Here is a 13,515-nt window from a genome sequence, read left to right as displayed (position 1 = left end):
TTTGAAAATTGTATATGGTTAAAGAGTTGAATGAAAGTGTCAAACTGACAAGGGGTGGTCTGTGGTAGTTACATACTCTGGTGTCAATTTGAGAGGATTAAGAGTGAAGGGGTAGAGTCTAGCCTATCAATCAGGTCAAAGCCAATGAGGCCTCTGTGTGGGCATGGCCTTCTCCTGAGGATCAGGACACTGATCAATTTCCATGTGAAATGGTGAGAAAAGCGTGCAGCCGAGCGCAACAGAACATCGGAATCCAACCTGATGCTGGGGATTTTTTGTAAACAAAAGCAGTTTGTGTTTTGGCATCGTTAGTACGGTTGTTTAAACCTTTTGCAGCTGTGTTCCAGGCATTTTGCTATAATTTTCTTAGTTTGTGTGACTTTTTGTACTTTTTTAGATAAAAAGCATGGATCCTAAGAAAGAATTGTTTGAAAAGAATCGTCATGATAAGGAACTGGTTAGCCATGTTATCAATATTGTTGATGATAATTTAGTAAACCCTTTTAGAAAACAGTTAAAGAAACGCCAACGGCAGACCACACTAGGTGACCTGACGTTCCGCGTTTGATGGGACAGTCCCAATTATTAACAATTTTTCCCACATCCCATGGCATTTTTAAAAAGTCCCGATTTTTGGAAAGAATGCACGACAAGCTAGGATATACGGTTTTCAGCTGCCATGTGGCTATTTCGCCAGGATACGAGTTTTATCAATGGTGTCCTGCTTTACCAATGTTCAAATCTGGTCCTACCCCTGAGCTCAAAATAGACATTAACATTTGTTTTCACCATTTTACACGGGAATAGCCAAAGACTACAACCAAACAAGGCACTCAAAGCTTTAACTTCCCGTATTCTTTCCAGAAAACCACCCAGTGAACTGCAGGGATATCTGACTTCTCGCTAGCCAAAGAAGGAAACCATTAGGAGAACAGATTTTTTTTTTTTTTAAGAGAAAGCCAGCCAGGTTCTAGTGAAAAAGGCAAAAAAGGGGAAAAATTCCTGAAAAGCAGCTCCTCTCTGTGTCTGTGTCCACAAATCTGTTAGAGAAAGACCTTAGTCCTTGGCTTCCTGCAAGAAAGAATTGACGGCAGTCTACGCCAAAGTCTGGTTTGTGATCCAAGTGAATTTTATAAAGGATAGAAGCCGTTTTAGGCGTTTCAGTAAACGAAACATGAGAGAGAAAGGAGAGGAGGGGGGAGGGGAGGGGAGGCGAGGGGAGGCGAGGAGAGGCGAGGCGAGGAGAGGAGAGGGAGAAGCACTGAGCTGTGTGTAGCAGCCACTGGGAGAGAGTGTGGTTGTTCTCAGAGTTTCTGGCTTCTCAGGTGTCTCCATCCCCAACCCAGTTGGGAGGCGTGGTCAAAGGGACTGCTTGACCCCATTGGTTGAATTAAACCCACCTGGGCCAGAACCCAGAAAGACCTGAAATGAGTGCACGCCCTCTAGCCTGAAGCAGCTTCCAACTTCCCGTAAGGGGGGAGGGAGGCCTTGGCTTGTAGAGGGACAACTCCCAGTTCTGCTCCAGTTTCTTAACAGATTCAGATCCTCATCAATCTCGAGGCACGGGCCATACTGTAGTTGTGAAACACTTTTTTTAATGCTGTGTTGCTTATCTATATTATTTAACTCTGAACGTATTTACTTTGAAATTTCTGTGTCATGTTTTGTATAAAAAGACAAGGTTAGGGTGAAAACTTCGAGGTTGAGAATTTATTGGGAACTCCACTGCGTCCTATCGCGATATTCCTTCTAGAACGGATTGGCATCAGGGTCCGGGGTTCTACTGTGAAACATCGCCAAACACAGCGAGGTCCTGCGCCATCTTCACAAAGGTCAGCTTTACGCCCTTTGGCGTAGCCACTGTGTCCATCCATGTGGTTGAGGGTCTTCCTCCCCGCACCCCACCCCGCACATAGACATGTCTGATGACTTGGGACAACACAAGACTCTAGATGACTGGGCGGGAAAGGGCACCAGAAAGGATCATCACCACCGGTGAGGACTCCGGAGCGAGCCCCCAGACAGCATTCCTGGAACTCCGTCATAAACAAATGATTGGTTAAGACCATGATATGGTTGTCAATTCAAATGTAACTTTTAGTCAGATTTTTTTCTTTCTTTTTTTTAAATAAAATGTTTTGGTTTTTGGTAAAGGTTTATACGGCAGTTTAACAATTTTGACACCAGTTGTCAATGACATTAGTTCCTGTGGAGAAGGTATGGACACTGTCCCTGACCTCTTCTGGCTGCAGCAGGGAGGAAACTCCACGAGGCAGAGGTCAGACGTGCCTCCAAACTTCTTTATTCTTTCCACAGACTCCGCCTACCAAACTCAGTAATACTGGGCTCAATAATCTATGGTAGTGGCTATGCAGGACCCACAGACAACCTTCACAATTATGAGAGTTCATTAGGGGACTCAACAGGCAGGATCAGAAAGCATGCAGGATATGTTTCTCTTTATCCACAGCAGCGCCTCTACTCACCCAACAGCCATGCCCCTCTCTGGTCCTCCACCTGTCTGTCAGCTTGTGAAGCCCTAGCTTCTTCCTAGTTCCATTACCTCTGACTTTATAGTCTTGGCCCTGCTCCTCTGCTCATTCTATGATCTCGGTGTGACACATCCTCTGGTTACAGCGCTGCCTTGGCCATTTCAGACAGGGACCTTAAACTTCCTTCCCTGGTAGGTCTTCTTTCTAGACCAGCGGTTCTCAACCTGTTGGTCGTGACCCCTTTGGGGGGGGAGGGGGGTCCGAATGACCCTTTTACAGGGTCCATCCGATTCATAGCAGTAGCAAAATTATAGTTATGAAGTAGCAATGAAAATAATTTTATGGTTGGGGTTAGTCACCACAACATGAGGAACTGTATGAAAGGGTCATGGTATCAGGAAGGTTGAGAACCACTGTTCTAGATTGTGGGAGTCTCTGTACCTGCTTCTGAGATGTCTCTCTTAGACTCAGAGGAATAGCGAAACCAACCCCTTCCCAAGTTAGAATCCTCTACACTTGATCTGTGTGTGCCTGGTGAGAGGCAGAGAGATTGTGGATATAAGAGCCACGCCAAGTAATTTCACTTCGCCACAGTCATACGTTAGTCTTCACAATTTGTTGACAATGATATGGTCTCAGGTAGGTGATTTTTTAAAAGGAGCACAGCTCTTCTGGGTGATAGGCAGAAGCCAGTTTGTCATTTAGCTACCCGGTGACCTCAGGGATTAGTTTTGGGTGAAGGTTTGTAGAATATCTCTTGGGGGTTACTCTAGAAACCAGCCCAACGGGTTTTGTTTTTTTCCTTCAGTTTTCCTCTTGTTTTATTTTTTTTAGAAACTTAAGGTTCTTCCTCCTTATTTCTCTCACTTACCGGGGTCCAGCGGTCCGCAGTTGCAGCAGGGTACGGTCTAGTTCAGGGGTTCTCAAACTATGGCCCACGGGCCACATGCGACCTGCCGAGGACATTTATCCAGCCCGCCGGGTGTTTTTGCCCCATTTGTTTTACTTCAAAATAAGATATGTGCAGTGTGCATAGGAATTTGTTCATGGTTTGTTTTTTGTTTTTTTTTTTTACTATAATCCGTCCCTCCAACAGTCTGAGGGACAATGAACTGGCCCCCTGTTTAAAAAGTTTGAGGACCCCTGGTCTAGTTCTTGTGATCTCAGGGCACATGAGACGCCATTGAATGATTTTCAAATATTTACAAATCACATGAAAGGCGTTATTTCTCAAAAGGCAAAGGAGTTTTACCACACTGTCATTCCATTGGTGTCCGTTGCTGCTGCAGGCATGTTGAGTGTGTTGTGGTAGCTATCATGTCATGCCTTCCAGCTCCGATGGCCCATCTCGCCGCACTTCTGCAGGACAATGTCCTGTTGGGATCCATACAGGTTTTTTGGTTTTGATCCATACGTTCTTCTTCAGCTGATTCTTGGAAGTAGATCACCAAGCCTTTCTTCCTCGTTTGACTGAGGATGGAAGCACCGATGAAACCTGCCCGTCAGAGGTGACCCTGCTGGTATTTGATCATTACCAGCATCATAGCCTATGTAAGCCTTCACAGTATGACAGCACTAATTAGAAGTACTAATTACTCATTTTCATAAACCAACCCAGAGAGCGGCTGTTTATGTGCTTTGCCAGGCACACCATGAATCTAATTTGCTATTGCCCGTTTCCTTGAGGAACACGTGGCAGTTCTTATGGGCGGCATGGCAGTTAGCCTGATGTGGTGAAATCTCTGGCGAAATGGAAGCAGACTTCTGTGGAAAGTCCTGTCAGCAGTCAGAGCTGGTCTTCTTAACAAATAAGCTACAGAGGCGGCCCCTACGGTCATTGGTGGAAGCACGCAGAGAAGGCCAACAATGCCAAAGATGCCGTCAACTGTCTGCTTTCGTCTCAAAGACGAAAAGTCCACCACTGTAGAGACGTGGTCGTACACTCAGGCAATTTCAGGCATCATACGTAATGGTGAAAAAACAATATTTTCTCAAGATCAGGAACAAGACGAGTGTACGATAACCTTACAGCACATTAATGGCGCTGCTGCGCCTAGCTAACACAACGAGAAAGGAAAAGGTGGGGAGGAGGAGGCATATGGATTGTAAGGAAGAAGCAAAGCGGTCCTTACTTTTGGACATCACAAACCCTTAGATGGAATATTCTGCTTCACATTCAAGAAGAAATCTACTAGAACTAGTAAGTGAATTTAGCATGGTCAAAGGGTACTATGCCAACATGTAAATAGATTGTATTCTCATAGACTAATAATGGACAATGGCAATTTTTAAAACACATACATTAAAAAAACAAGAACTTTGGAGGGTAGTGGAAATGTTCTGTGTCTTGAATGCGGTGGTCATTACAGATGCCCTGTTAAAATGCGGAGACTTGTATACTTCAAACTAGAGAAATTTAATGTATACAAATTATACCTCAGCACAAAGAGAGCACATTGTTCACGTAGCAGATTCTAGGTGCTGAGGGTATCAAACCAAAATCAAATTCATTGCCACTGAGTCATTGTTGACGTATAGTGACCCTCTAGGACAGACTAGAACTGCCATGTTTTTCCTGGAGCAGCTGGGGCATTTGAACTGCTGACCTTGGGGGTAATTTCATAACCCAATACACTCCCAGGGCTCCTGCCGAGGGAACACAACAAAGTGTTTCCACTGGAGTTGATTGTCTCCTTGCAGTGAGATAGAGGGAAAAGAAAGATGATCTCAAAGACTAGCGCAGTCACCCCAGCGCCCCACGATGGTGGCTTCCAGAGGTGTGAGATTCTCAATCTGTTCCTTAGGTACTGACAGCCCAAACTTCATTGCCATCCAGTAGATTCAACTCCTGGCAACCCTATAGGGCAGAGTAGAACTGCTCCATAGGGTTTCCAAGGCTGTCATTTTTACAGAAGCCGACAGCCACAGCTTGCTCTTGAGGTGAGCTGGTGGATTGAACTGCCAACCTTTTGGTGTTCCGCAAAACGAATACTGGTGCTTTAAACCCAATCGGCCATGCTGAGGAAGAAAGGCCTAACTATCTAATTTCTGAGAATATGAAATCTCCTGTTATTGTTAGCGGCGCTAGAAGACAAAGTAGCATTGGCCCATACCGTTTCCAAGGCGGTAAGTCTTTCACCTGCTGGTGATGGGCTCAAACTGCAGACCTTACATTGACCAGCCAAGCACTAAAAGACCTTACATTGACCAGCCAAGCACCTTACATTGACCAGCCAAGGCCTCACCAGACCCTATACAGTAGTTCTACTCTGTATGTAACACGTGGTGCCATCGTGAGTCGGACTGGAATCTGAGGCACTGTGTTAGAATTTTTGATTATTAGACATCCAAGTACAGGAGGGCAGTTAGATAGGAATTATTTCGTGGCTTTGTGCGTAAACGAATGAGCGTGTTTTTCACTAGTCTGGAGTTGGAGAAAAAGATGAGGTTTTCCACCCCTGTAAAGCCCACGAGGGCATTTCTAATCTGTCCTTTGGGATCACTAAGAGTCAGAATTGACTCCTAGGCAGTGAATCTGTTTGTTTCTTTTAGTTCAAGAGCGGTCAGGGCTGGAGCAGTCAATCTCAACCCAACCACCCTATATTTTCGGAAATGCAAACAGTCCTGGGAGCACTCCTGTTTTTGTCTAAAGCCAACTCTGGTGATTGTTCTTACTGTACTTGCTTGCTAATTGGGCACTTTTTCTAAAACGCCCCATGGCCCCAAAAGGGACGATAAAAGCAAATCGGGCCCCCAAACAGATTTAAGACCCAGCTTGACGCTCTCTATCTAAAGCCTGCTTTGCACCCCAACACTGTTACAGGCCAGAGCTGGGGCAGGAGCTTCAGCGCTAGCCCGCCCAGGTCGAGTTGGGCGTCGCGTCTGTCAATCATCCGAAATCCGAGCGACGATTGGTGGAGGGCCAGTCGGGGGTGGGGAAAGCTGCAGCTCCGACCCACGGGCAAGTTGGGAGCCGGTTTCCTGCGGCGGCGGCGGCGGCGGCGGCGCGCCGGGTCGGTAGCGAACCCGGAAGGAACGGCCAATGGTTGGGCTTCAACGCTTGGGTGGCTCTGCAGCTCGCGCTGCCCTCTGGGTCCCGGCCTGCAGGCTAGGTAAGCTCGGCGTAGGCCCTCCCGGGGAGAAGGACCCGGCCCTGGGCTGAAGTGGCATCGCTCTGACCGCGGATAATCCCCCGGGTCGGAGCCGGGACGATGGCCACCCGCGGGGCCATGACGGTGCTGCTCTTATCCGCGCTCGCGCTCGCCTGGCTGCCCTGGCGCGCAGGTACGCTCCGCCTTGGGGCCGCTCCTCCCCCGCGGGAGGGCGCTGGGTGGCCTGCGCCCCATTGCCTTGCGGGCGACCCTTACAATGGAGCTAGGTCGGGGATCGGGGTCGGGGATCGTGGGGGAGACGCGCCCCGGAGACTCGCCGAGAACGTGCCGAGCCGTGCGCCGCCGCGAAGAGCGGCCTGCGGGTGGTGAGCTGGCGACGCCGCTGGAGGGGCGCCGCGCGTACCCCCGCTCTGTGCGCGATCCGGCCCGAGGCGGAGCGGGCGGCCCGGAGCCCGGCGGCCTCCGCCAGCTGCCCGGCGTTCCCGGCACGGTGCGGCCGCAGCGAGGCTGGGGGAGGCGGCGCCTCTGCCCGTCACCCGAGCAGAGGCGGGGACGTCCGTGCGTGAGTGGCACCGAAAGGCGGAGGGAGGCGGCGGGGAAGGGGAGCCGGACGCGTTGGGAAGGGTCGCGAGTGCAGCGCAGGGGACGCGCGCGGGGAGGCGTCCCCGGGGCGCGGGGCGCCGGGCTCGGAGCGGGGCAGCGCGCGTTGCTGGGACCGCAGGCTTGGATCGCGGCGGGCCACACGAAGCACTGAGCCCACATTGGCGCGGGGTTGGCCGCTGGAGGGTTGGGGTCCGGGCGACCAGGTCCGCGCTGGTGACTGAGGCGCGGCGGCCGCGCCTGGAGTGAGCGGCGCCCGGGGCCATCGGAGCGCAGCGTCTGGGCCTGTGGGTCCGGTCTTCGCGGGGGTTCCCTCGCCCCACTGGATTTGCATGTGAATGGGGGCGCCGAGGGCTGCTGGATCACACCTTTTAAAGTTTGTTTCCGCGGTGGCGTGCGGGGCTCCGGTTCTCCAGTCCACGCAAGAAATGTGAAGCGCCGTCCGGGTGCGTGTCCCCCGGCTCGTGGTGCTGTCAATCCGGAGCTGGCCTCCGTCCGTGGGCTGCCCGGCGAGCGGTCCGCGCTGGGTCTGGCTTCTCCTTTCCCTGCCTTTGCCGGGCTGGCGGTCCCTCGGTCGCTCCTGCGCCTACCTGCGCTGGGCATGATGATTGCCAACACCCGCGGCTTCCTGTGGTCCGACCTGGAGACCCGAGCCCTACTGGGTATCTGGGGCGAAGCGGACGTGCAGTCGGCACTGGACGGGAACTTTCGGAACAGCCATGTGTACCGGGACGTGGCTTGCCGGCTGGCCCAGGTGGGCTTCGACCGGACCCCGGAGCAGTGCCGCATCCGCATCAAGGGCTTGAAGCGCCTGTACTACCAGGCGAAGGACGGGCTCCCCAAGGGCGGGCCTGCGCGCAAGGCCTGCAAGTTCTTCGACGAGATGGACAGTATCCTGGGCGCCCGCGCTGCCGCCGCCGGTGGCCCCGCGCCCCCTCGGGGAGGCCCCCCTCCCGAAGAGGAGACCAGCCCGGAGCAGGCAGCGGAGAAGGACTTGACCTGCGGCGAAGGCTCTTCCTTCACGGGGCATCCAGTCAAGGTGGAGTGTGCACCCTTCGCCATCCCGGTGCCGCCTGGCCACGGTGAGTACAGGCCTGGGCCAGGGCTCTGGGGGGAGTCTGGGTCCCCGGAGAGGGTTATCCCGAAAGCTCCCAGGGAGGGTTAACCAAGCACCCCACCCCCTGCCTCAAACTTTCATCTCCCACTAGGCCGTTGGACTGCAGAATTCCTTAGTCCATCCCTGAACTCCCAGGCTTTGCAAATGGGACAAACTGTAGAAAAGAATTTAGGTGTGAACTGAAAAGGCAGATTCTAATGGTTTTGGGCCTCAACACCTCCTAGGATTTCCTTTTCCCCCCTCTACCAGTTGAACTTGAATTCATCTACAGTCTTTTATGCAGCTAAAGGACTTGGAGATTGGTTCGTCTCATTTCTCCCAATGAGGTGGGGAGATGACTAGTATCTACCTTGGTAGAGAAAATGCATAGACAGGGGGAGAAGAAAAGTCATTTACCCCCAGTGGTTCCACGGCCTTTTAGAGATGGTGGCCGAAATGATGACATGCCCTCCCGTGGGACTGTAAAAAGGAGAGTTGTACCCGAGTCAGGTTAGAATGACTTTTACAGCGTGCACATGCTGAGTTTGATTAGAGAATCATTGTTAAGGCTTTTTAACCTTTTGGTTTTTTTTGGCACACCAATTCCAAATGCTGGCTTCTCCTTGGGACACGGTGGCCCTAGCACAAGAAAGGTTTCTGAGCATCAGTGAGCAGCCCATAACCTAGGGTTTTTTGTTTTTATTGGGTGTGTGTGTGTGTCTTAAATTCACAGTCATGGTTGATTAGCACAAGGTTTCTTTGTGCTTGGTTGGGGTTTCATGATAAGACTGACTCGCTAATAAGCTTTTACCAAAAGGTAAAGTTCTAGATCATGGCTCCCCACCCCCGCCCTTTTTTTTGAGGTTCACCTGAAGGCTTCTGTGAAGTGCTAAATTCATTGTAAATTCAAATGAGCGTAAGGTGCTTTGGGCATGGAGAAGCAGCGATGACAACACAAGAAACAGTTATTGACAAGTAATTCTAGAAAGCAGCCTAGACTAAGAAATCCACATAATTCTCTCTCCCTCCTCAGCCAGACTTCTGTAAAACAAACAAAAACCAGACAGACTTGACCTGTTTTTCCAGACTCATAATTGTTCTAAAGACAAAGTAACTTATAGGACAAGTTGGCTCTCTGTCAAGCCCGTTTTCTCCTCCTGAGCCACATTGCTATTTATGTGTGAATTCTTCTTCGGCTTAGCCCAAAAGGGCCTGGAGTGCATTTGTGAAGGACTGAACTTTTCTTTTGATGGGTGTGGAGAGTTCAGTTATGTCCTGGGCCTTAAAACATTAGACTTTTGGTAAAAGAGTGTCTTCAGGTTTGTCTCCTACAATGGTTCAAACGATTCCGTACGGCCTCTGTTAGTTAAGTCCCTTGATATTATTCTAATAAAGTTGAAGCGAAGGAAAAGTGACCCTGTGTGTACATGCTGTCATTTGAGTTACAACAAAAACCATTATTTGCTTTAAAACTTGTAGGCTTTAAGCATATTGGTGCTCAGACCGGCACACCTCATCTCTCTCAACCCAAAAGACCCAAAAAGCACCACACCGGAATACCTCTGGACAAGATGATGGGGAAACTTTTACAGCAAAGTGTGGATGCGGAAGAGAAGTTCTTCCGGTACGAAGAGCAGAGGCTGAAAATGGAGGACAAGCACCGGGAGGCGGAGCGAGCTCGGGAGCTGCAGATGCTGCAGATGTTGGGCCAAGTGTTGGCGGGGATTTCCTCCGCTGTCTCCCAGAGGGCACAGCCCCGGCCGCCCAGCCCACCGCAGCAGCGGACACACCGCCGAGCCTACGGAGAGGACATTCCTTTTCATGCTATGAACGCAGCTCTTTCTCCTCCCCTAGGTACAGTACATTTTGACAAGCGATCGATGGCTTAGCTTTGGGTCAGATCCTCTTGGAAATAGGTGGGTGATTTTCTGGATATCAGCCAAAGGACAAACAGGTAGTTAAATATTGGCTCATGATAAACAATAAAAAAACCAAACCAAGCCATTGCAGTAACTCCGGGGAATGGAGGTGGCCACGCCTGTGGTTGGTCTGTGCAGAGGCAGACTGCTGCTGGCCCTGGAGTACCAGCCGGGGCGTAAGCGCCGCACCACCACGGTGCCTTTTGGTTCATGCCACGTGCCCTTTTTAATATAAAGGTGAAATATTTCATAACTTGTCTGTAGTGTTGTTGTTAAAGACTTAACCTCCGAAATTTACACTGTAGACATTTGTAAGATTGGAATTCCAACTAATTGGGAGATGTATTGATGTAGTTCCTTTTCTTCGCGTGGTGATAACAGTTTATCAAACATTGCCATTAATTTAAGAATTATTTCCATCAGGTGTATAAAAGGACTGAGATTAAACGTTAATGCTTGGCAGCCATATATGAGGGCTAGTAAAATTGTTTTATTCTGATGTGGCTTTACATGTTAACCACATGTATGTTTTATATGACACTCCATATGAGGAACTTGAGGCATTGGCATAAGTAACAGTGCTGAAACGGCATTCATACATCTGTACCAGTGGTTCTCAGTTGGCTGCTTTTCACCCTTAGGGCCTTTGGCATAGCTGCGATCATGGAGAGGGTCCCTGATGGACTACTAACCACAAGGTTGGCAGTTCCAAATCACGAGCCGTTCTGTAGGAGAAAGTTGAGGCTTTCTACTCCCATAAAGATTTACGGCTTTGGAAATCCAGAGGGGCAGTTCTACCCTGTCTTCTAGAATCACGTATGCAGTAGAAGCGACTCGATGACAATAAGTCTGGGTTTGGGGTGATACCATTGCTATGAGTCAGAATTGACTCAATGAATGGGTTTTGGGGAGAAACCGTTTGAGTTGTTAGAACTTGGTTGGGAGACGGGTGTACTAGTGTCACCTTGCGGGTCACATCAAAGTACAGCTAAACATCCTACAATACACACAACAGCCTCCAGCCCGCTGTACAGAGGAAACTTGACTCTATGCCTGTAAATATTTTAATAAACACAGTGTCTTACTTTAAAACTATAACTTTAAACCTGCTTCGAGGGATTTTTCTGGGCCCCCAGAACCCCGGTGGCATAGTGGGTTATGGGTTCTGACAGGCGTCATCTGTTTGCTGTCTCCTCCCTCAAAGACTTAGAGACTCGGAAACCCAAAGGAGCAGTTCTGGTCTGCCCTGTGACCATGAGGGTGTTTGGATTGTGTTCTTCCGAGTGCTTCGGTTTTGTGACTTCATGGTACTCACTCTCTGTCTTCTTCCTTAGTGATCAGGCATTACACAGTCAAACAAGACCGCCAAACCATCGCCACTGAGGGGGATGCAGGTGCATGGCGGCCCCATTTGTGCCCCATAGAACTTGCCCAGGAGGTTTTCAGGGCGCATCTTATGGTACTGGATTGCTGGTTTTTGTTTCAAGGCTCCGGGTGGGTGAGCTCTTAACTCTCATCCTGAGTCATTTGTACCACCCAGAGCGTCCCTAGATAGTAAAACTTCCTGAAGTCACTAGTCACTTCTTTATAATTTGCCTAAAAATTCAGTAGGGCAATACTGGTTTTAAATTTTACTATGATCCCTGTAACATTATCCTGGCTTAAAGAAAGAGAAAAATGATTTTAAAAACTCTGAAAAATAGGGATGTTGTTGTTGTTGTTTTTTTTACAAATCATTTATGCTTATTACTTGGCTGAGTTTGAACTAATAACTTCATTCCTTGTTGTTATAGAAGCTTATTAAAGTTAACTCTGTAACTAATGCGAGGTTCATAACGCATCTTGAATTCTAGTTCGAGAACAGAAGCTTAAAGCACCGAATACCAGGGGGAAATCCTAATAGGAGTGTTATGCATTTGTCCAGCCTTTTCGATTTTTTCCTATTCCCATGTTATTAGATGGCAGGGAGAGGGGAATTAAACTTACAGGATCTGATTCAGCAAGTGGAACCCAGCAACCTCTTAGGATATACACCCTCTAAAGTACTTTATACTTTTCCGTCTTTTTACTCACGGACAAACAATAATAATGACTTTCATTTCCCCGGCTGCCTCAGCGTATAATTAATTCTTAAGTAATGTAACATAATAGCTCAATAACCACTTCCCAAAGTGTCATTGAAATGGTCTTAAATGCTCGCTTGGAAACAGCAGAGCTCTTTGAGACCAGGCACCTTTAACTCGTGTTATCTGTCGCACGAAGAATGGACTTGGTCTTAGTAGGAATATTTACTGTGTAGCTGAGGATTTAGTATTTCGTGAAAAGGAATGATACAGCCACCCCCAGAACGTTAACAGGGAGCCAGGACAGCCCTTGGATGACCGGCAAGTTTGGGTTCCGTGTGGACAGTTCTTAAAGTGTGTGAAGCAACCGGCTTTCTTGTTTAGAGGAATCCGAAGGAGTGACTAGGCGCTTCCTATTGTGGAGTTATTTTACCCACCGCCCCCAGTGGTGGCATTGTTCTCACAGTGGCTGGGTGAAGGTTTGCAGCAAATACACGTGAAGTGTTTTCATAGCAGCAGAGCTTCTTCATCAGCATTCAGGGCTACTGGAGCGAAGTCTAATTATAGCCATGCTAATTCCTTGCCAGCAGCTCCTCGGAGGCAGCGCCAGGGAACGAGCATGTCGCAATCGTGCACTTACAAAGCCCAGCAGTGCCCAGTGCATTGCAAGTTAGGTCGCGAAAAGATGGTGGGTGATGGGGGGGAGTTGGGGTGTGGGTGGGAAACACAGGAAGTGGGATGAATTGGGAGAGGGAGGCAGAGTCAGCGCAAGAGTTGCTTTTGTCAACTCCAGTGTCACCCAGCTTGCCTCGGTGGCCCTGCTCCAGATCTGACGGGCAGGAGTTCTGTGGATGAGAGCTGTTTACTTAGCTCGCTGGGAGCAGAGCGCGGGTATCATCAAAGACTGAGGCGCAGAGGGATTAGCCAGCTGTGTTTATCGGGGAGCAAGCCTGGTCCTGCTATTTCTTGGCCAGAGATCTACAGAGTGGTTCTGTTTCGAGTTTCAATCCTTTGTTGGTGTGCAACAAGGAGGGAAAGTGTTTGCCTGGACAGTGTTGACGGCTAGATTTTCACTCTGATCTAAGGTGTTCACGTCGCGTCCTTGGGGAAAGCCTTTTGCTAGTAACTTCATTGAATGAAATGTGCTGTTTTAATAAAGTACATTGGAAAGAGTTCTAAAGATGAAAACTTTTACGTGTAGGTCTGCTTTTGGTGCTGGGCTGAAATTTTGAC

At 49.2% G+C, this 13,515-nt stretch overlaps 1 protein-coding gene across 4 annotated transcripts in view; it reads left to right on the top strand.

Annotated features, from left to right (window-relative positions):
* Positions 1-6,446: 6,446 nt before the first annotated feature.
* NAXD (NAD(P)HX dehydratase) overlaps positions 6,447-13,515 on the top strand; it is a 54,079-nt gene continuing 47,010 nt past the window's right edge. The window contains exons 1-2 of one of the 4 annotated variants that reach the window (XM_075563422.1): positions 7,234-8,286; positions 9,780-10,154. In XM_075563422.1, coding sequence (XP_075419537.1) covers positions 7,806-8,286; positions 9,780-10,154 — 856 coding nt within the window. In that variant the 5' untranslated portion in view covers positions 7,234-7,805. Of the gene's footprint in view, positions 6,777-7,233; positions 8,287-9,779; positions 10,155-10,195; positions 10,217-13,515 lie in introns of those variants that run through there. The other 3 variants (XM_075563424.1, XM_075563423.1, XM_075563425.1) reach the window with 3 other exon arrangements.

This window comes from Tenrec ecaudatus, chromosome 11 (genome assembly GCF_050624435.1).
Source record: "Tenrec ecaudatus isolate mTenEca1 chromosome 11, mTenEca1.hap1, whole genome shotgun sequence".
NCBI classification, from domain to species: Eukaryota; Metazoa; Chordata; class Mammalia; order Afrosoricida; family Tenrecidae; genus Tenrec; species Tenrec ecaudatus.
Note: the sequence above shows the minus strand (reverse complement) of the source record. Positions and strands in the feature narration are given on the sequence as shown.